The sequence below is a fragment of the Ostrea edulis genome, chromosome 2 (genome assembly GCF_947568905.1).
Source record: "Ostrea edulis chromosome 2, xbOstEdul1.1, whole genome shotgun sequence".
Lineage (NCBI taxonomy): Eukaryota > Metazoa > Mollusca > Bivalvia > Ostreida > Ostreidae > Ostrea > Ostrea edulis.
The window spans coordinates 25,902,482-25,926,472 of NC_079165.1; the positions used below are offsets into that span (position 1 = coordinate 25,902,482).

The following is a 23,991-nucleotide window of genomic DNA, read 5'->3' on the forward strand; positions in this document are numbered from 1 at the left end:
GTTCTAGAGTTTGGGAAGGGAGGGGGGGGGGTGTTATAGCCGTATTTGATGTTTAGTTCTATCCAAATTATTGTGCAATTAATACCGAGAATTTCAGGAGTAATTAATCTGTTTTAAAAACAATGGACACATAGAATTAAAAGCAAAATGAATCAGGCACGCAGCATCGTAAAAAAAAAAAAAGTGTGTGTGTGTGTGTGTGTGTGAAGATAATTTCACAATATTGCCTGAAAATTTACAAGTAAATTTTAATCCAAAGTTATAAAAATCCTTGATGGTGTGTGTGGTGTTGGGGGGGGGGGGGGGGGGGGGGCTAAGGTTGTTCTCTCAGTTCAATTTTACACTTCCACTGTGTACAGTTCACGACAATGCTATTAAAAAAAAAAAAAAAAAGAGGAGGGAGGGCAACCAATCTGTCTAAAAATCGACCTCTGTACGTAAAAATTTATCAACTTTGCATGTAATGATAAAAGGTGTAGAGCCATTATTGCTACGTGCCTGATAATTATATAAGTGATCATTTGAGTAATTGCAGTACAGTTCAATCCATGTTTTTACAAGTACAACGGCTAGTGTCACAATTTGCCTTGCATTTACAGCGAAAAACGTTCAAAAGTTTATCTGGCGCGACTTGTAATTTAGTTTTAACGGATACAAGAATTGCTGAAAGCAGTGATAAGCCCCAATTCGAAGGATCCAAATTAATCATTTCTTTAGTCCACTCTATGACTTAAAAAATTCTTGCAGTGCTCCTTTTCTGCAGCTGTAGTTAGTAGTTAGTGGCAATGACTGAACTTATAAAAATGATATTGTGTTAGACAATTCTTCACATAGCAAATCTCCTATAAGTGTCTCTATGGTATTCCATTGTACAAAGTCGATATGACATCGACACCAGAATATATCCTTTTCTCTATGAAATCCTCATATAGGAAGGTGAAGATAACGAACAGTGATCCATCTCGTAACTCCTATAAGTAATACAAAATAGAGAGGTGGGCAAACACGGACCCCTGGATATACCAGAAGTGGGATCAGATGTATATGGGCTATAAAGAGTAAGCACCCCCTGTTGACCGGTTACACCCGCTGTGAGCTCTATATCTTAATAAGGCAAACGGAGTTACCCTTATTCAATATCATTGTGCCAAAAACAGCCTAACAATCTATATGAAACAAGTCAGGCAGATTTGACCCAATGATAGGTTGTATTGGCAAAGTAGATTGTTCTAACGACCATATAATTCGCGAAATGCTGACTTTAAACGAAACAGTTGAAACTCCTTCACCATCAACTTGTTTGTCAGTAGCCTGCCTCCATTTAAAAACTAATCATATACAGAATTTTTTCGCGATTTGTCTACATTTTGACTATACAGGACCTGTTCCAATGCCGAACATTCTTGACGTTGTGTCGCATCCTGTGAATGCATGTAGAAAGGGAAAGGATTGACAAACTTCGTTTCCTAAAAAGACGTCTGGTTTTAACGATATTCTTCACTTATATTAGGGGCAAGATCAAAAATTCAATGTCTCACAAAAAACTAAGTTCACATAGTTTTCACCAAGAACCCCCCCCCCCCTTTAAAACTTAATATGACAAATGTTGAAACTAATCGAATAACAAGAAAAGAAACGTACGATTATAAATAACACTCTGTATACCTCTGTATACCTTTTCTACTGTTTATTCACAAATGAAAGTGTACATTAAATCTATTAAATGTTCATTAATATGTTTTAAATATTATGTGGTATTCAACAGTCGCTTGTCTTTTTCCTTTTTCCACTAAAGTGTAATCGATGTCGGATGACAGAAACTTGCGGGAGTTTTTATTCCCCTCCCCCTAACTAATTGAATTTAAATTTTCATCCGACATTGATTTCGTCCCTTAGGGCAGTTATGTTTATTTCAGAGTTCGTTGCTATTTCTGTGCTTTATATATAGACATTTCAAACACAATGTGCATTTTGTATGATCCTCTAAAATTTACGATAAATAACTGTATCCCATTTCCATTCTCAATGATCGTTTGCCAGCGTGGCGAGAATTCCATCGTCATCGAAAACAAGTTTTGTCTTGAATAGATGGCCGGGCGGTCTAGCGCGCTGTTCGCATGCTGCTAGGAGATATGGTTCCGCAGGTCTTGAGCCCAAGACTAATTAGAAAGAGTAACTACTCGATTTTACATCAAATCATGATACTATGCGCAAGTGTTTACTTACATTGATTTTTATTATTTATATTATCAATGTTTTATTATCATTGTTATTACCCATGAATGACACCCCAAACCTGAATTTGAAAAAGAAAAGCAAAAATACTTTACTTACTTAGTTTTATAAAAGTTTTTAATACAAAACGCTTGCTCAAATGATGAAGATACAAAATAACTGAAACTTTTAACCCGAATGGCTTTCCATACTTTCTTTTTTAACACCCGTAATTCCCCTTGTAAATTGACACTAATTCTTTAAGATTTCATTTATAATTGATTATTCATAACTTCTAAAGTAAATATTGTGTTTTATAATTAAAATTAATTCAGTAGAGGGTCAAACAAAATATTTTGAAGCTTTATTCGCGAAAGTTCCCCGGGAATGGAAGTCGGCAAAGAATATGAGATGCTTAGCAATATTGTATGTATATAGAAGGTCTTAAAATCACCTTTTTAATACAACTGTTAAGCTGTTTAATCGCGTTTTTTTATTACATGCACTTTAGATCGTCGTGTATAACTTTATTCCGATGACTGTCACAGTTAAGTTACTCCCCTTTACGTGTACGGCGTGCCGTAAACACCACAAAATATCGATGGTTTACTAAAACATTTAAGTCTAAATTTTAAATATTTCCCATTGTCCGATTTTGTCCGATTTTTTGTATGTTGTTAATCACGCTTTTGTTTATTAAATTCCGTCGAGTTTGTTTCTGTTGCAATTACTTTGAGGTGATTTGCTAGATTGACTAGACTACTCGTCTTATACACCCCTTTCTCTTTACACTCGTAAAGAGAAAGCGGTGGTTTAAATCAGACTGCTGAAAATGGATTGACTAACAGTTGGGTATTGGGTGGTGACCCACCACCTAAATTTCCTGGTTTATAATTAGTATCCTTATTATTTGCAATAAAGTGTCTAGCTTTTTAATAGGCCTACATATGTTATTGCATAGAGAAGTGAACTTTGAACTGGTCATTTGTCAAAGTTAGAGATAAATTAAATAATTGTGTAGACATCTCGTTTGATTTTTTTTTTAAATTGTCAGAAGCTTAAAAGATTTAAAATCATACAAATTAAATATATCTCTAACTCTGTCTCACGGGTAAGTAGAATAAATTTATAATTGGGAAAAGAATAGGAGCTCTAATTATAAGCGCGACCGTCTTGCGAATAGTGAAAATTATTGGCACGACAGTCATGCTGATAGACACTTAAAAAACAAAACTCTTAAAACTTACTTCAAAATCCTTAATTGTGTGAGGGGTGACTTAATTCATAGATTCAAACTTAATTACTACTCAGTACTGCATACCACAGAAGAGAGAGAGAGAGAGAGAGAGAGAGAGAGAGAGAGAGAGAGAGAGAGAGAGAGAGAGGAAGAGGGGTAATCCGATAAATCTTAAAAATCAAACGACTTTGTCATTTTAAAACAAAGAAGATACATTGTCAATAAAATTATTGAATTGTTATCACTTCTATATGCAATTACTACTTCATTGGGTTAATTTTAGAGAGCTATTTAATTCGATAAAAAACATCGCAAGTGAAAGTAGCGAGCGCGAGCAGACATAAACAACCTATATTTCACCAGCTCAAATTAAACAAATGTGAATGAAACATTCTAATCTGCAACTCTTAGTGGTAACTTTAAATTGTATTTTTTACGAATGTTATATTTTTATCATCTTACATGCTTAAACAAACTATGTCTCACCCGTAAAAGCCGTCGTCGTTCTCTGTTTCACATTGGCAAAGGACCCGGATGCAAGATTTTTTTCTCCTATGACCTTTTGACTTAGCATGACGTTAGAGTGTGCAAAACATCTATTAACTTAACTTAATCAACTTAACTTAATCAATTTATGGTGCAGATTTTATGATGAAATTGTTTACCTCGTGTAAACAAATTCCTTTAATTCTGATTTTAATAAAAATAAAGCCTATTTGCCCAATTTTCGGTGTTATCTTAGCTACATTAATCATTAGTCTGTTCCATTCCATTTTTAGCAACATACACGTCACAATATTTAAATGCGTAAAAATAGATTGGAATTTTCCAGCCACGTTTAAAGCGAAAGCAGGAAGGACGGTAAGTTATGTATTTGATTTCCTTACTATCGATATATTCAGTATTAATTCATGAATAGTATTTTGTTTAAAGTAATCAAACGAAACATAGTTTGATTCATTAAATAGATTAAAAGGTGTACTGACTGATTGTAATACTACGATGTGTTTTGTATGTGAGTAGAAAGCTAACGTTCATGTATTTCAGGAAACTTCCTTAAACAAATTCATTGCAGTAGATGGATGATATATATAACTTCAATGAAAGTCATGTACACGTATATCTAAAATCCTCACCCAGATCTATACATCTACACGTATATCTAAAATCCTCACCCAGATCTATACATCTACACGTATATCTAAAATCCTCACCCAGATCTATACATCTACACGTATATCTAAAATCCTCACCCAGATCTATACATGTACACGTATATCTAAAATCCTCACCCAGATCTATACATGTACACGTATATCTAAAATCCTCACCCAGATCTATACATCTACACGTATATCTAAAATCCTCACCCAAATCATGTTGTGTAACAATCAGATCTATACATGTACAGGAACTTAGATCTAATATGCAGGAGGAATATACGTGTACCTTGATATCACAAAGCGTTAGGCGATAAAATCATTTCATTTGATACTATAAATAATATAATCAGTGTATTGAATACCAACATGCACGTAGCACTATCAAACCTGAAAGCAAAGAGCTAACCAGAATATATATATATATATATATATATATATATATATATATATATAAGCACGAAATCCCAACAACACCCTTCTTTCTTAATGTGTCGGATCTAAAAAGGTACATGGACAGAAAAGTTTATGGAAGCACTGAAAAGGCCATGCCACTCTTGGTTATTTAAGCCTCAAATTTTCGACGCAACCCGCGTCTTTATCAAGAGACATATATTACATAAACAAATATCACATACCACGAAAAAACGACAAATATTAATAATCTATATTGTTAACAAGAATGATGCACTGATGTCTGTTCCCAACCAGAGTTAAGACTATTGGTATGTTTTTTTTCTTTTCTAATAGAATTTGCGATGTTTGAGCCCAGGTCATGGCAGAACTGGATGAAGACGACAGGACGTGCTCCATTTGTTTCGAGGAATTCCTAGTACCGAAAATACTGAATTGCCGCCACACGTTCTGTCAGCCCTGCTTGAAAAGTTATTTGAAGAAATCTGATGAAACCGAAAAAATAACCTGTCCTCTCTGTAGACAAAAACAATCGCTCGTGGGGAAAAATTTGGATCAGCTGCTGGATAATTATTTTGTAACGCAGAAGCCCCCTGAACCAAATGAAAAGCTCTGTTGCTTCATATGCTTTGAGGAAACGGAATTGAAATCGTGTTCTCATTGTGATTTAAAACTATGTCCCAATTGCAAAGCGTCCCATAGACTGGCATTGAAACTCTCTGATGACAAATATCAAGTCAGTTCCGATTCCGAATCTGACGTCACGACAGCAGACTTTGATGACGCAGACGTCACTGATGATGCCATTATTCCATTTCATCTAAATCTTTCAGGACAGTTCATTAAAACAAAATTCAATGTTATCCTTCTGTCATCTTTTCAAGTATTGTCCTTAGTTTCACCACCGCAGGATGACCAAAATAACTTCGTTAGTACTATTCATGCCGCTGATAATGGTTTGTGCGACATCATCACACACCTCGGACCGGAATCTATTCTGGTTGACAGCAGTGGAGAGGAACTGCAAAGGGAATTTTTCGATAAGGGAATATCGGATATTACCGACATTGGAATTGGAAAGAAAGTGATCTCCAATTTTAACTTGAGTTTGCTTTTAGAAGTAGAGAAAGGAAAAGGCGTTCAATTATTTTCACAAACAGGAAAAGTGCAACCAACTGCATTATGCCAGTTAGACGATGGGCAGATCGTTTGCGTTGGTCCACATAGAAAATCTGACCACATGACGGAGAGCAAAGAGAAATGCAACACAGGTGCTATGCAGTTTTATGACAAATATGGACAACTTTCGAAAGAGATTACTGGAAGTGCGACAGATGGTTATTTTTCATACCCTCTCGGAATGTCACTAAACAAGCGAAATCACACAATTTGTGTAACCGATAGAGATCGAAGGTGTGTTTACATTTTCCGCGAAGATGGAACCTTAACGCACCGTTACACCGGCGGATCAGAATCCTCAAGAGGTCTGCTTTTATTCGACCCTTGCGTCTTTGCTCCTCATCCAATCTGCCATGATAATGCATGTAATATCATTGTTGGAAACCAGGCTGATGGCTCTGTCCATGTTTTGGATCCAGTTGGACAATTTCTGGGCTATATAGTAACGAGAGATAAGTTAGGCCTCGGCATGGTCTCAGCATTGTGTTTTGACAGTGAAGGAAGACTCTGGATAGGCGATCAGAAGGACGGCATGATCAGGGTTTTGGAAATAACCAGTTATAACAACAATGTACAACCCAATGAGAGTGCTTCCAGAGGATGTCTTTTACCGAGCATCAATGACTACCTATTCCAGTAGCTTACATTCATACCTGTTCATTTTCTGTTGTTTTATCTCTCCCAGGGGGGGAGGGGGGGGGGGGGGCATTGGATGGATAGATGCTGTGCAAGTAATTTTGAGAAAAGCAACCCGGGTCTATAACCGGTGATTTACAGACAAATCTTAAAGTTAAAATATTGGAAAATAATTTTGTTTGTATTATTGACATGCTTTTGTTAAGAAATTATGATTGCAGAATCACTGTAAAGTGTCGTATTAAAATCAGGACATTTATAAATGTAATTGTTTTTATATGTGATAAATAAATGAAACTTATATACCATAATGACATACGTCATGTTATTGCATAATTAAGGATTATCTCCCTCATGCATAACTCTTATCCTTGGACGAATTTGGCTCTACTTTTTTGGCACGCTGTTTTTTGGCTATACTTAGCTCTAAAACTTCATAGTTATTTCGGATTTCAAACATTTCGGTTGAGCATCACTGAAGAGACATTATTTGTCCAAATGCGCATCTGGTGCATCAAAATTGGTACCCTATAAGTTTTACATATATATATATATCAGGTATTTATCAAATGGAGGTATTTGAATAGGAATAACTGCATTCCATGACCAGTGATTGATATAAATATAATGTAATGGCCCAGTTGCACGATCTTAAAATGTAATTTTGAAATACAATTTTCTTTAACTATTATCTCATATGGTATATCATATCATTCAACGTGATGAACAGAATATCAAGAAATTCATTCATTTTAATTCCCTCTTTTATTGAACATTATTGAGCAATTTTGACTAAAAAATAATGTGTTGAACTTTGTGTATACGGTAAATAATGAAGATCACGTGAATCGACAGAGAAGTGCATATAGAATGTGAGTGTGATTAATTCGACACAACACGTTTTGTAAACGTCTAATTGAATAAATTAATTTTACTCGTAACACGCAATTTGATTGGCTGAGCTCGCTGAAAAAATTTGGTTTATATTGTATAAATGTAACTTGGTATGGGGACACACCCCCTTGACAACCAAGACAACACTACCTTTTCTTTTCTAATTTTATATTGCACCATGGAACACTGTTACGTTGAAAACTGAAAACACCGAGGCCCCGAGTCACATCAGGTGTGGCACGATAAAAATCCCTCCCTGCTCAGCAGCCGTAAACGCCGAACATATGAATGAAAAATGTATGAAAAAAATATACAACAAACTACAACCATTTTACAAGAGTTCTGAAATATATTCCTATGAAATCAAGAGTAAAACAGTGCATGGATATGAGTATCATGTTCCTCGTATTCTCTCATGGGGAAACAAATTGCTCATTCACAAGGTAAGCTCTTAATTCAATTCTGGGAACTGCATTTTAAAACTATATGTACAGGTACATGTTTATTCTTATGGATTTAATAAACTCTCTATGAACTCGTTTATCTTGTTCTTATGGATTTAATAAACTCTCTATGAACTCGTTTATCTTGTTCCCTCATGGATTTTAATCTGCCATCTTATTTCAAAATGAATTACATGCATAAGGGATTGGTGAAGTTCTCAAAAGATATCTCAAATATGCCTCTTATGTTTGAAATCGTTCTCAGTTTTTATGAATCTCATATAACAAAAGTGATCGTGTGTTCAAATTGCTGAAAACAGTTCCCAACCGTAAAATCTTATGAATCATCAATGAGATGCTCAAGTTTTCAGATCTTGACTTCGAGTGCGTTAGTCGTGTTTGTTCCTTTATACATGTATTTTCTTTTTCAAATTATCTCAACTATACATGTAATATCACCTTATCAATCATCTAACATTTCTGTCGTGTAATCTCAAGAAAGATTTATCAAACTACCAAAAGTTCTCAAATGTTCAAATAATTTCTATCTATTCTATATCTTCAAAATATTTCTCATATTCATACATTTGTAAAGAGTTCTTATATATTCAAATATTTCTCAAATTGTTCTAATTTGTTCAATAATTTTCTTTGCTAAAGTCTCTTAAAATTTAAAACTGCTAAAAAATAAATAATCTTGAATATAAAGGTAATGGGATGTTCAAGTTTTCAAGATATTTCGACTCAAAGTATATTGTATATTAGTTGCGTATGTTCCTGACTTCCTGCATCTTTATCTTATTCTCTCTCGTTTCTAAATCATTTGTTATTCTTACATGTCTCATAGTGTACAGTTATGTAATCTTAAAATTGATTAATCAAGTTCTTAAACAGGTGTTTAAACTACTTTTACATATTACGCCATTCAATAATTTTCCAAAGTCTTGGATTTCTTAATCACTAATTCTCAGACTAATAGAATGTTGGAGTTATCAAAAAGATATCTAGAGTTGCCTCGATCAGGGAGGATGTCAAAATCAAAGCGAATCTGCAAATTTAGAAAAGAAAATTCTACTATTTACAGGAAGAATAGTTACAGAATGAACGTTTTTAGCATCCAGAGAATCTATTTATTTGGAAACAATTTAGGAACCGCTTCACATTAGGCGAAAAACAACACGAACTAGTTCTAATTGTAACGGGGACCGTTACATATGTTCCCCAAACCTCCCCCAATTAAAAAGTGATGTCCTTTTAAATCTATAGCAAAAAATCATTTTATTTTAGTCTTTAATTACATGTAGTACATTCAATATGGTCATTTCAGTACCAAGAAATGAAAGAAAGTGTTGCACGTGCATGCACGCGCACGCGTGTACGATTCCGAATTTTTGTTGATGTCGTTCAACAGGCATTTGTATCATATACCCACAGTATGAATTTCATAACGTTTCCACCAAATATAAGAAAGTTATAGCGATTTTAAAATCGTCCAATCAGAATTCAGCACACGTGCATACACGTGCTTAGCAGTAATTCTAACCACAGCAATTTGTAAGGAGTACCAAGACACATCTAAACCATTAATATCAATAGAATTTGATGAAAAACAAAAACCTTATCGTCCTTTAAAAATTGAACATTTAAAAAACGTTGCACGCGCATGCGCGTGTGCGTTGGCATTTTTTGTTACACCAACATATAGATACACATATTGTCTACATATGCTGTGAATATCATCTCATTTGCTTCATAAATAAGATAGTTACAAACGTTTTAGCATTATCCAATCAAAATGAAGCGCACGTGCATGCGCGTGCAAATTGGTAATTTTGACCATGTAAATCAGTTAAGGGTCTCAATATCTACCTATGATATGAATTTCAAGCCATTTCAATGAACAACAAAAAAGTTAGACTGATTCCAAAGTTAGCGTTCAAATTTTGTAATGCGCGTGCACGCGCATGCGTGCGCGTGCTGGCAAAATAACTATTATTTTTCATATGTACAAATGATATACTATCATCCTATTTAGGTTTTATATCGCTTCCTTCAATATTCTGATTTTCCATTTTTTTGTACCAAAATTGCAATGCACGTGCGCGCGCGTGCATGCACGTGCAAACAAAATGACTATCACTATGCACATCTACAAACGCTATACTATCATCCTGGAAAGTTTCATATCGATCCCTTTTGTAGTTTCTGAGAACACTACCGGACAAAAAAGTACCGGAGAAAAAGAATAATAATAATAATAAATAATAATAAGAAACAGAGTAAAAACAATATGTTCCCAAACTTTGTTTGGGGAACATAATAAAAACAATGAATTAAGTGAACAAGAATTAGGCTATAAAACTATCTTAAAGAATGTCTTTAAGATATTATTGTTCACTTAATGTTATTATGTTCCCCAAACAAAGTTTGGGAACATATTGTTTTTACTCTGTTTCTTATTATTATTATTATTATTATTATTCTTTTTCTCCGGTACTTTTTTGTCCGGTAGTGTTCTCAGAAACTACAAAAGGGATCGATATGAAACTTTCCAGGATGATAGTATAGCGTTTGTAGATGTGCATAGTGATAGTCATTTTGTTTGCACGTGCATGCACGCGCGCGCACGTGCATTGCAATTTTGGTACAAAAAATGGAAAATCAGAATATTGAAGGAAGCGATATAAAACCTAAATAGGATGATAGTATATCATTTGTACATATGAAAAATAATAGTTATTTTGCCAGCACGCGCACGCATGCGCGTGCACGCGCATTACAAAATTTGTACGCTAACTTTGGAATCAGTCTAACTTTTTTGTTGTTCATTGAAATGGCTTGAAATTCATATCATAGGTAGATATTGAGACCCTTAACTGATTTACATGGTCAAAATTACCAATTTGCACGCGCATGCACGTGCGCTTCATTTTGATTGGATAATGCTAAAACGTTTGTAACTATCTTATTTATGAAGCGAATGAGATGATATTCACAGCATATGTAGACAATATGTGTATCTATATGTTGGTGTAACAAAAAATGCCAACGCACACGCGCATGCGCGTGCAACGTTTTTTAAATGTTCAATTTTTAAAGGACGATAACGTTTTTGTTTTTCATCAAATTCTATTCATATTAGGGGTTTAGATGTATCTTGGTACTCCTTACAAATTGCTGTGGTTAGAATTACTGCTCAGCACGTGCATGCACGTGTGCTGATTTCTGATTGGACGATTTTAAAATCGCTATAACTTCCTTATATTTGGTGGAAACGTTATGAAATTCATACTGTGGGTATATGATACAAATGCCTGTTGAACGACATCAACAAAAATTCGGAATCATACACGCGTGCGCGTGTATGCACGTGCAACGCTTTCTTTCATTTCTTGGTACTGAAATGACCATATTGAACGTACTACATGTAATTAAAGGCTAAAATAAAATGATTTTTTCCTATAGATTCACAAGGACATCACTTTTTAATTGGGGGAGGTTTGGGGAACATCTGTAACGGTCCCCGTTACAATTAGAACTAGTTAAAAGTACAACACAAGAAACACTCTAGATTACAAAATACCTAGAACCGGTTTTAATCGAGTAACGATGTAACTCCAGTTAAGGACGACACGTAGAGCTGTTAACACGTTTAAATCATGCATGGTGACCACGACATTTCGGCTGGTTCTCAGGCGGATCAATGCTTGAAGTCATTCTGAATAAGATGAATGATAAAAAGTCCGATATAGGACGCACTATGGTGATATAATTGGATCAATTTAAAGAATTGCGCGGAGCCACGTCCTCTGTGTTCCTCTGAAGTTAAAAAGCTAAAAAGTGATAAAGGTACTACCTGGAAGAATCCAGGGAATAATGATCAATATGAACATAACGAGAAGGTTCCTGATATTTTAACCCAAGCTTTGTGGGGCGTTGAGATGGAAAATATGAATATTGTAAAGAACTTATAGGTGAAGCCAATGAAAGTTGTCAAATTCGCAATAAACATATAAAAATGGCCGACGCATCTCATTGTGGCTGGAGCACAGTTAACAACTATATTTCCAACCCTCTTGCAGATAATTCCGACAATGAAAAGTGCATTAACAAGGCGGAAAATAAGGCTCTTATACCACCTTCACACTCACGGATTTTTCTTACGAGTCCTTACGGATCTCCCACTCGTAGTCAATCGCAAGCATTCGTAAATCACTCGTCGGTATCCGTTAATAACTCGTCACAACTCGCACACACTCGTAAGGATCCGTGAAAGTAGGGGCGTATTTTTTGACATGTCAAAAAAAATTTCACGATTGTCCACGGATTTCATTTTCCGTAAATAACTTGTAACAATCCGTAAGTATCGTAAACTGGTGGCAAGAACACGTAAACTGCTCGTAAGAATCCGTAAAACACTCGTAAAAAGTTTTTTTTACGAATCTTTGCGGTTAGTTTACAATATGTTACGGATAGTTTACGAGTTGTTTACGTATTATTACGAATGCCCAAGTGATATTTACGATTTCATTCACGTCAGGTTACAATCGCTTTACGAATTGTCCAGAGTCATTACGAGCGCTTTACGTATATACACGATTACTTTACGAGTCCTAATTAAACTTTACGATTAAGGAAAGGTATAAAAGACGCAAAATCTGACAGTTTCTTTCAGTTGTTATCAAGACATCAAAGAAGTTACACATCTTGCATACAATATACACACATGCTGTTACAAGTAATGTCAGTTGTCGAATGATGATACAATGCCAATTGCGAACACTTTTGAGTCAAAAACGTAAACAATCGTAACTAACTCCTAACTATTCGTAACAGCACGTTATCAAACGTTAACAGGTCGTGATGCACACGTAAAAGCTGAGCTAAATCGTAAATTTCCTTACTATACTCGTAACAATTCCTAAAAAGCTCGTAAAATGTCGTAAATTGCTCGTTTTTATCCGTGTTCACTCGTAAATGTGTGACGTAAATGCTTCGCAAGAACTCGTAATAAACCGTAAATGGCCCGTAAATACTCTTAAAACGTTCCTAAATAGCTCTTTAAAGTGTTTAAATCGTAACAATCCGTGTACTTTTACGGATTTGTGGAATACGTAAGGATCCGTAAGAAAAATCCGTGCGTGTGAAGGTACCATTACAGAGAAAAGGAAAAAGCAACAAAAAAAAAAAAAAAAAAAAAAAAAAAAAAAAGCAAAAGTCTAGAAATACGAGAATTCTTCTAATGATGTTAGGGGCTTTGCTCCGTCCAATTTTCCTTTTCCAAGGCAGCCATTTCGTGGACCATCGCCCTTTCAGTTTGGATTCCCCGGAATGTCGGGTCCGAGACTCCCCATCGGATGTTTCCACTGTGGGAAACCAAATCATCAAAGAAAAAGATTGTCCAGAACTCAAACCCAGCAAATAGGATGGAAAGAGAATCCAATTTTGTACCAGATGAGTATTCTACGGAAAATATTTATTTTGATATGTCACAATTTGGTGATTGTTATGAATACAAAGAAAACGACAAACTTTGTGTAAGAGGTCGTCTTAAAGCTAGTATTCAATCTTGGAAAAATATTGATGAATGTAAGTTTATAATTGATACAATTTATTTTGGGTACAAGATTCCATTTTATTCTTTACCACAGGATAAATTCTCCAAGAACAATAATTCTGCTTTACAGGAGGATGAATTTGTACGAGGAGTGATTATAGATCTGTTAGACATGGGTTTGATCTCGGAGGAATATGAAGTGCCTTTTGTTATTAATCCTCTTTCTGTTTCAGTGAATTCCAGCGGTAAAAGAAGACTTATTCTAGATTTGAGAGAAGTTAATAAACATATTTGGAAACAACCAGTCAAATATAATGATATAAGAAAAGCTTTGTTATATGTAAATAAATACAAATGGTGTTTTAAGTTTGATATCACAAGTGTATATCATCATATAGATATTTTCCCAGATCATGCGAAATTCTTGGGATTTTCTTGGAATGTTGATGGTGTTACGCGTTATTTTCAGCTCAATGTGTTGCCGTTACCAAACTTGCTAGGCCTTTGACCAAGAAATGGCGTAGCGAAGGGAAGACAATCTTAATGTATTTAGATGACGGGGGTTTGGTTGTCATAACGAGTATGTAAAAGCATGTGAAATGTCCAGACCAGTTTACTCGGATATGCTGTTATCAGGTGTTATACCAAAGGCTGAAAGGCTATGTGGATACCTTCTCAAAGGATAACATTTTTAGGCATATATTTGAATTTTGAATTCATGCCCCTACACGTAGATTTAACACAGTTTCAGATACTATTAAGAAAATTGAATATTTTTTTGGAAAAAATCTACCTGTAAAGGTAAGGCGTATAGCTAGTTTGGTCGGTCAGATAATTTCGATGTCTGTCGTTATTGGTAGTGTTTCTCAACTTATGACGAGATGTCTTAGCATTGATACGTTATCTGCAACATCCTGAAATAGCATGATCTATTTGTCTGAAGAAAGTATTAATCAAATTTCATTTTGGAAAATACATGATAAAAAATGAATGGCAAAGAAATGTGCATTGCAGGTTCTAATAGGATTGTTTATACGGACGCAAGTGAGACGGAATATGGTGGTTATTGTGTACAGACAGGCAACACGGTTTCCCATGGTGTATGGGAGGAAAGAAGAGTTCCACATGGAGAGAACTAGTGGCTGTAGAGATAGTCTTATGCTCCTTATTGTCCTTTTTGGAAGGAGAAAATATGAAATGGTTCACAGATAATGCAAATGTTGTGTCTATTGTAAGAAAGGGAAATAAGAAGAGAAAGCAAGAAATTTCACTGAATTTTTTTTTTAAAATTTGTCTTGAATACAAAACCAATTTAGAGATAAAATGGATTCCAAGAGAGATGAATGATCAGCAGATTATCTAAGTCGTGATGAATGATCAAGCAGATGATCTAAGTCGAGATGAATGATCAAGCAGATGATCTAAGTCGTGATGAATGATCAAGCAGATTATCTAAGTCGTATCGTTGATTTTGATGATTGGGGATAGTTCAAAGTCCATTTGATGAAACTTCTCGTGAATGGGGTCCTTATGACATGGATTTATTTGCATGCGATTATAATGCAAAAGTTGAAAAATGTTTCATATTTTGGAATCCTTTCTCGTATGCAGTGGATACTTTTACCTTGAAATGGACAGGTTGGGATGTCTGAATAGTTCCTCCAATTTATTTAATATCCAGAGTTTTAAATTGATTGATTGATTGGATGTTGTTTAACGTCCCTCTCGATAATATTTCACTCATATAGAGACATCACCACTGCCGGTGAAGGGCTGCATAATTTAGACCTATCTTAGGCGCTTATGGCCTTTGAGAAGGGGGATCTTTATCGTGCTATATCTACGGGTACACGGGACCTCGGTTTTTGCGGTCTCATCCGAAAGACCGTCCCATTTAGTCACCTTCTACGACAAGCACGGGGTACTGAGGACCTATTCTAACCCGGATCCCCACGGGATTTGGCACGTTAATAGTTCCGTTATGGGAATCTTCGGATTTGTGGCCTTTTTTATATCGGATATGTTGAGAGGACATATTGTAGATTGAAGAGATCTTCATGTTCGGAAAGAATTTTACACATCTTGTAAATTGAAATCTGGTATTTTCGGTAATGAAGATCTAAAATTTAGAATGCTTGCAAATTTGCTTGATTTCAGAGAACGTATTTGGTAAAGATCGACGTTTTCATATTATTCATTTATGCTTTACTGGTATGAATTTTGGTTGTTTATTTTCATTTGGATTTCCAGTATTAATCTATATGCAATTCTGCCCTTTGCCATGGATTTGATTTATTGCACATTTCATGCGTTTTGCCATTTGGCATAGACGTTGGAAGCAGTTTATGAAAATTGTTATTGGACAAAAATTCTGTTACGGTAAAATAAATAAATTGGTGGCATATTTATGCGTGATGCCATTTGGTAAAATCCATTTGGTTTTGTTAACGTTTTGTAACATTAATCTAAATATTAACATTAAGTCATTGACTTATTATTTCGAACAAAATACTTATTGAATAGTTTAATAAATTTGTTTTTTCAGATTTTTGGAAAAGCTTTGTTACATTTGCCGATAAAGTTGCGAGGGAGGCGAATTTACTCCCTGGGGTGCGTTCAAGGTCGTAGCGGCTATCCTAGGGGCTAGGTATGATTGCTGCTTTGTGCCATTTTACAATGTGTTGTGTTTTAGTTATTTTGAGGTGACAAGTACCTAATAATATCATTTTGTCGTCTCTTAGTTATTTCGGGCCGAAAAGTTGCTAAATATTGTTTTGTTGTCATTTCGTCTCGAAATAACAAAAGACGATAAAGTGTAAAATGGCAGAAGTCAGCCACCATACCTAGCCCCTAGGCTAGCTGCTACGATTTTGAACGCAGCCCTGGTATCACCAGAGCGCCACGTGCGGACTCTACGACTACGAAATATTGTGGTACTTTTAATAGGTTCCAAAAATGGGCGAAAACTCAAGGAATGAAGGACAGTGAAACATTCCCTTCTAACATTTTAAATGTGTCAATGTATTTAGCGTGTTTAGCACAACAAACAAATTCTCCACTTCCGGCTACTGAGGCATTTTTTGGAATAAAATTGGCACATGATATTGTTTGGTGTTCGCCCCCGACCGATAACCATTTTGTGATGAACATTTTAGAACTCATTAATATTAAGAGATCGGATGTGTCATTTTTCAGTGATCACGTTGAAATATTTATCCATCTAGTAAAATAGATGTATATAAAGACGGGACCAGATTCGTGATCGCAAGAGTATTTTCTGATTTGTGTCCAGTCAGTAATTTTGAACTATATCTTAGTTTAGCAGGCATTCGAGTCGATTCACAGGAATGTGTGTTTTGTGCCGTTACAAAAACTGACAATGGTTTCAAGGTGCGTAATTGTGGTAAACCTCTTTCCCAATGGCAGATCTAGATCATACTGTGTGTGTGTCTGTCTCTGTGTGTGTTTGTGTGTGGTGGGGGTAAGGCCCGAAGGGGGAGGGCATAGGAGTGGGTTCACCCCTCCCATGGGTCCCGGGAGCCTCCCCGAGAAATGTTTTAAACAGATTGATTCAAAATGGTGCATTTTAGATTGAAATTCTTGTTCCTTTTTCCTTTCATTTAAAGTCACCACATTCTTTATAAAATTTAAACAAAAAGAATAAACTTAACTTACTGATTCAAAATAATTCATTTTAATGCATTTCAGGCTGAAATGCTGATTCCTTCTTGCTTTGATACAGTTATCACTATAAAAAAAGAAGAGGGGGTGTTTCCGACCCCACCAAGTCCCCTGAATCCGACACTGTTTCCTATACTAAAGTGCGGGAACTTTTCATTGAAGCATTTACAGGAACTGTTGATAATATTAAGCAATATGGATTACTCAGTTTGCGATCTGGTGGAGCTACGGCGTCTGTGGTTCGCAGAATTCCGGATAGTCTTTTTAAGAGACATGGACGGTGGCGGTCGGAATCTGTGAAAGGTGGTTATATTAAGGATCCGTTCACATACCGTTTAAATGTGTCTAAAAATCTTGGAGTTTAAATATTTTATGTTTAACGTAACAATGTAATTTCTATTATATATTTCTAGATATATTAGTACAATTTATTATAGTTGGATTTATTAAATGTAATTAATGTTTTAGTATCCTTTTGGTGTTCCTTATATCTAAGCTACTGCGTGTTGTTACTAGAAATAAATTTCTACTCTGTAATTATAATGAATGGATTATTCCGAACATTTCAAGCTTTCTATTGGAGGCCTCCATGGCCGAGTGGTTAGAGCATCGCGCTCAAAACCACACGGCCTTTCACCTCTGGTCGGCGCGGGTTCGAATCCCGCTTGCACCGGTAAGTGAGAAAGTTTCCCAGTTTACTTTCGGAAGGACGGTGGTCTCTTCCCAGGTACATTGTATCTGGGTTCTCTCTTCCACCAATAAAAACTGCGCGCTACCAGATAACTGAAAAATTGTTGAGTGAGGCGGAAAACATAAATTAATCAATCAAGCTTTCTATTCGAATACGGTACCTATATAGGTATGTTCAGTCATGCGATTCAATAGATCCGGTTTTGATCGAGTAACGATGTAAATCAGTTTAAGACGACACGTAGAGCAGACAGCACGTTTAAATTTTACACTAATCCAACTTGTATATACATGTTATGTAATTATAGTACGTTGTATTGTTACAATTAAAGCTGCTGCGTGTCGTTGCTAGTTCATTTAGTGTGTTATGTTATTTTACTAGTTTACTTAAAAGTATATGCAACTAAAAGTATGTGCTACATTCCTTTGTACCTATCTTATGACTTTGTTGAATTTGTCATGAGCAGTCTTGTTGATGTATTTGTCATGAGCAGTCTTGTTGATGTATTTGTCATGAGCAGTCTTGTTGATATATTTGTCACGAGCAGTCTTGTTGATATATTTGTCATGAGCAGTCTTGTTGATATATTTGTCATGAGCAGTCTTGTTGACATATTTGTCATGAGCAGTCTTGTTGATATATTTGTCATGAGCAGTCTTGTTGATATATTTGTCATGAGCAGTCTTGTTGATATGCTTTGTCATGAGCAGTCTTGTTGATATACTTTGTCATGAGCAGTCTTAATTGACATATTTGTCACGAGCAGTCTTAATGACATATTTGTCATGAGCAGTCTTGTTGATATATTTGTCATGAGCAGTCTTGTTGATATATTTGTCATGAGCAGTCTTGTTGATATATTTGTTATAAGCAGTCTTGTTGATGTATTTGTCATGAGCAATCTTGTTGATATATTTGTCATGAGCAGTCTTGTTGATGTATTTATCATGAGCAGTCTTATTGACATATTTGTCATGAGCAGTCTTGTTGATATATTTGTCATGAGCAGTCTTGTTGATATATTTGTCATGAGCAGTCTTGTTGATATATTTGTCATGAGCAGTCTTGTTGATATATTTGTCATGAGTAGTCTTGCTGATATATTTCTCATGAGCAGTCTTATTGATATATTTGTCATGAGCAGTCTTGTTGATATACTTTGTCATGAGCAGTCTTGTTGATGTATTTGTCATGAGCAGTCCTGTTGATATATTTGTCATGAGCAGTCTTATTGACATATTTGTCATGAGCAGTCTTGTTGATATATTTGTCATGAGCAGTCTTGTTGATATACTTTGTCATGAGCAGTCTTGTTGATGTATTTGTCATGAGCAGTCTTGTTGATATATTTGTCATGAGCAGTCTTGTTGATATATTTGTCATGAGCAGTCTTGTTGATATATTTGTTATGAGCAGTCTTGTTGATATGCTTTGTCATAAGCAGTCTTGTTGATATATTTGTCATGAGCAGTCTTGTTGATGTATTTGTTATGAGCAGTCTTGTTGATATATTTGTCATGAGCAATCTTGTTGATATATTTGTCATGAGCAGTCTTGTTGATATACTCTGTCATGAGCAGTTTTGTTGATATATTTGTCATAAGCAGTCTTGTTGATATATTTGTCATGAGCAGTCTTGTTGATGTATTTGTCATGAGCAGTCTTGTTGATATATTTGTCATTTGTCATGAGCAGTCTTGTTGATATATTTGTCATGAGCAGTCTTGTTGATATATTTGTCATGAGCAGTCTTGTTGATATATTTGTTATAAGCAGTCTTGTTGATATATTTGTCATGAGCAGTCTTGTTGATATATTTGTCATGAGCAGTCTTGTTGATATATTTGTCATGAGCAGTCTTGTTGATATATTTGTCATGAGCAGTCTTGTTGATATATTTGTCATGAGCAGTCTTGTTGATATATTTGTTATGAGCAGTCTTGTTGATATATTTGTCATGAGCAGTCTTGTTGATATATTTGTCATGAGCAGTCTTGTTGATATACTTTGTCATGAGCAGTCTTGTTGATATAATTTGTTAAGTATTCTGTGTTCCCTTTCGATCTTAGAAAATTAATCAGCGTCACGCAAATCAAAGAAGCCGGTATCTTTGGAGTAATTTGTTAAGAAAACTTAATTTCCTTGTATGCCATTGACCTTTTTTCTTCGCGTTATAAGTAAAGTCCCAAAGCAAACTGCGTCCTTTTGATATAGTTGAAACTAATAATCATCAGATATGCTGATAGAGAGATACAAAACTTCCCTTGTGTCTTTTAAATGTTTCAAACCATAGATTGCTGGATGTGTCACTTTGTGACCGAATCCGGAACACAAGATGGTGAGTAAACATCTTGTACTTTTTTCATGAAGCGTATACTATATACCTGAGAGAGAGAGAGAGAGAGAGAGAGAGAGAGAGAGAGAGAGAGAGAGAGAGTATCTTAAATAGATTCATATAGCTCTATCAGCATGTCTGATCTCTTGTTTCTGTTGGTCACCCAAGCCACCCAAATTTTTGTGTTATTGTTTTAATATCCAATGCTCCATACCAATTCTGGTAACTGAAACACCGTATTCAGAGAGCGCGACACCCTTCCTGGATTATTAACAATCATTGATAATTATTCAGTGATTTTTTCTACATTTTTTACAAGGGTCCTGTGGCTTTCGAATTGGGAAAATTGTCGACATTTCAATCAAATTGGGAAAATCAATTTTATAGTAAATAAGTTTTAAAATAATATCAAACATTATATTATCTTTATTTTACACATCTAATTGTCTTTTACCTTCTAAAATTTTCAACTATTCTATCCAAATCATAACTTCCATAACTCTTTGTTAAGCCGTATGTATATAATTCACATTGAATTTTTATATTTTTCAAATACATTTTTCTTTCATAGTATTATTATTGGAAAAAATGCAAGCTAAATTGGGAAAAAATTGAAAAATTTTAGGAGGGGAAAAGGCCGAAATTCGGACCAAAAATGGGCCTTAAAAATCACTGTTATTAGTTGAACAATTATAAATGATATAAGTAACACCTTTCTTGGTAGGATAGGGTTTCTGATTTTCTCCAGCATACTGACAATGTGAATCTGTACAACTTTGTCGTTCTCGCATAGGCTGCCCGTGACATAGATTTCACCTCCTAAATGAAGCTGACATAATTGTGATTACTTTTTGGAAGTCTTCCTGTTATTATCCGGACAGGAACTCGTTGAATAGTTCGCAGGTTTTCTTGCGTTGAAGTCTTCCTGTTATTATCTGGACAGGAACTCGTTGGATAGTTGGCAGGTTATTTTGCGTTCTTGAATTCGTCTTGTTGCAGTGAGCCGGCGAGTTCAGATTGGTCTGTTTCTTCCAGTGCACGGCAGAATGAATAAAAAGCCTTCTTTCAGTGCACGGCAGAATGAATAAAAAGCCTTCTTCCCTTGTTTCGGTAGATAATCTAAGATCTTTCTGGCCTTGGTAAATCGAGTGAGTTGTGCTATCACAACTTCTTTCATCTCTAGAGTTAAAATACAGTTACTGTATAACTTTTCTGCTACTAACTCGGGAGACATCTCCCTCACCAACATCGAATTATTTCTTCTCAAAATTTTACTATGTATGTCTTCCATTTTTCAATGTGAATGATAAAGATGATTTCTTGCATGTATTTATAGTCTTTCTCACATTCCATTCTCTCACGTGATTTAACAAAATATTTCAGACTTCCCATTCCTGAAATACTTACATCTCTACTTCTAGTACATTTTTAACATTCAAGTTGATGTATAGACTTGAATACTTTTTTTTCTATGGTTGTTTTATATAAAACAGGTTTAATTACAGTTTCTATTTCTAAAATACGTCTTCTAATTCTGACTCTATCTCTAGCACATTCTTCCCATGACCCTTTTCTACAATAATTGTCTACGTAGTACACTTCAAAAAGTTTATCTGTCAAATGAACACAGTTGTCAGACGTTTCCTTACATTGATTTTAGTGACCAAATTTTTTTTATTCAAGTTCTCTTGTCTACGTAGTACACTTCAAAAGGTTTATCTGTCAAATGAACACAGTTGTCAGACATGTTTCCTTACATTGATTTTAGTGACCAAAATTTTTTTTATTCAAGTTCTCTTATAAAATAACAAATACCATTCGCTATTTACATGACCAAAAAAAAAATCTTTATTCAAGTTCTCTTATGAAATAACATAATCGACGCTATTTACATTCTTAAGGAGGTATGCTACACCAGAGAAATTTGATGTGGATGAAAAGTGGAAGATATGTACATTGAAGATATGAAATTGAAATTTTAAAATTTACTTCATTTAGTAAAAAAAAATACAATTTTAATAGAAAGCAATCTGACCACAGAACAAAACACCTTGTCTAACGTTTAAAGTGCTTGGAATTTCTTAAGTATGAAAACCTCTACATTATATCTGCAGACAAATTCTTAGATTTAAGGAATGAATATATTATCTTTTCTGTGGATGGCGGGATCCACGAATAAAAAGACGGAAAACTGCATCATTGCGCGTAGCGCATGATACAAACTTTTCCGTCTTTTTTTTCCGGGGAATTCCTCCATCCACCGAAAATATAATATATTCATTCCTTATCATTTATATATGTAAAGCATTGAGTTTGAATGATAAAACATGATATGATATGAGTTCAATTAAAGATTTATTCTTGAACTACATTATATGACGCTTCGAAATTGGCGGAGTAATTTATGAAAACATCAACTGAAAATTGGAAATAGCGGCTTCCACGAACTGTTTACTTTTGACTCACAAACGGGTTCCCTGTGAACTGAAAGGTACAGCTTTGAAATGATGAGTTGGAGATGAATCATGTGGATAGAAAATTGCTGGAACTTTGTTGAGTTGAACTGGCATTTACCTCAATGTTCGATGTCGGTACGAACGATAAGCGTGGGACATGTCCATGATGTGTCATGCGATCAGAGACCAGGCAAGTAGGGTTCTCTCGAGGTTTTCCAGGGGGACGAATGAGTGTTGCAGAGGGTCTTGCAAGTTTTGCTAGTGAATTACCAAGGCATTGCTTTTGATGGTTACTGCAAATCCTGTTGTAACTGCGTATGGACGCCTCGTTCCGGTGCCCACTCATGAACATAATATGTCGGAGTTCAAAACCATCGTCGTTAAAGGTTTGAATTGCAGTCGTTCTGAGACAGTGTGCGGTGTAATTTTGAGAGCATCCGGAATTTCTAGATATCTCAGACATGAAATTCGAAAACTGGTACGCTTTGACAGGCTTTGCTGTGAACCACACTTTCTCTGATTGTGGAGACGCCATCGCAGTTTTGGAACAGTGATTGAATAATAATGTGGCATTCGGGTCTGTGACATGAAGAAGTTGTCGTAGGGGGCAAATTGGACAATTGTCATCCCCGGTTGAGTACATTCGTTTATCCTGTGGAGCATCAGATGTGCCGAGACCACCCGCCAATTCGTTTGCTTAATTTCATGGGAAATCACCATATACTCTCTGCCATTCTCATCATATAAAAACTCAAAGGAGTTTTTCATCAGCTGTTGATGAAACTCAAGCCCCCGCGACACAAAATGGATCGAAAGGTCGTACCAGACCCGATAATGCAAAATGACGGTATTATCAATAGTGGAAAAGTAGTCGGAGATTTTCAGCAAGTCACTACTGTTAACAACTGGTTTGTGCTGTGTAGGCCGAGATAATCCAGATTTTATATTTTATTTCAATTTGCCATCAAGGATGGCATTTGCTGATTTGAAATTTCTATCTCTAACAATGTCAAAATCTCGACCAATATCATTCAGATGTCTGTTGAGAGCTGATCTTATGGATTTTAGTGTGTTTTTGTGATACTCGAGGTTAA

The 23,991-nt window shown here is 35.4% G+C and overlaps 1 protein-coding gene across 1 annotated transcript in view; it reads left to right on the forward strand.

Annotated features, from left to right (window-relative positions):
* LOC125678933 (uncharacterized) overlaps positions 1 to 7,151 on the forward strand; it is a 17,286-nt gene extending 10,135 nt beyond the window's left edge. The window contains exon 2 of the mRNA XM_056156516.1: positions 5,384 to 7,151. Within this exon, the coding sequence (XP_056012491.1) occupies positions 5,384 to 6,844 (1,461 nt within the window). The 3' untranslated portion in view covers positions 6,845 to 7,151. The remainder of the gene's footprint in view (positions 1 to 5,383) is intronic.
* Positions 7,152 to 23,991: the final 16,840 nt, after the last annotated feature.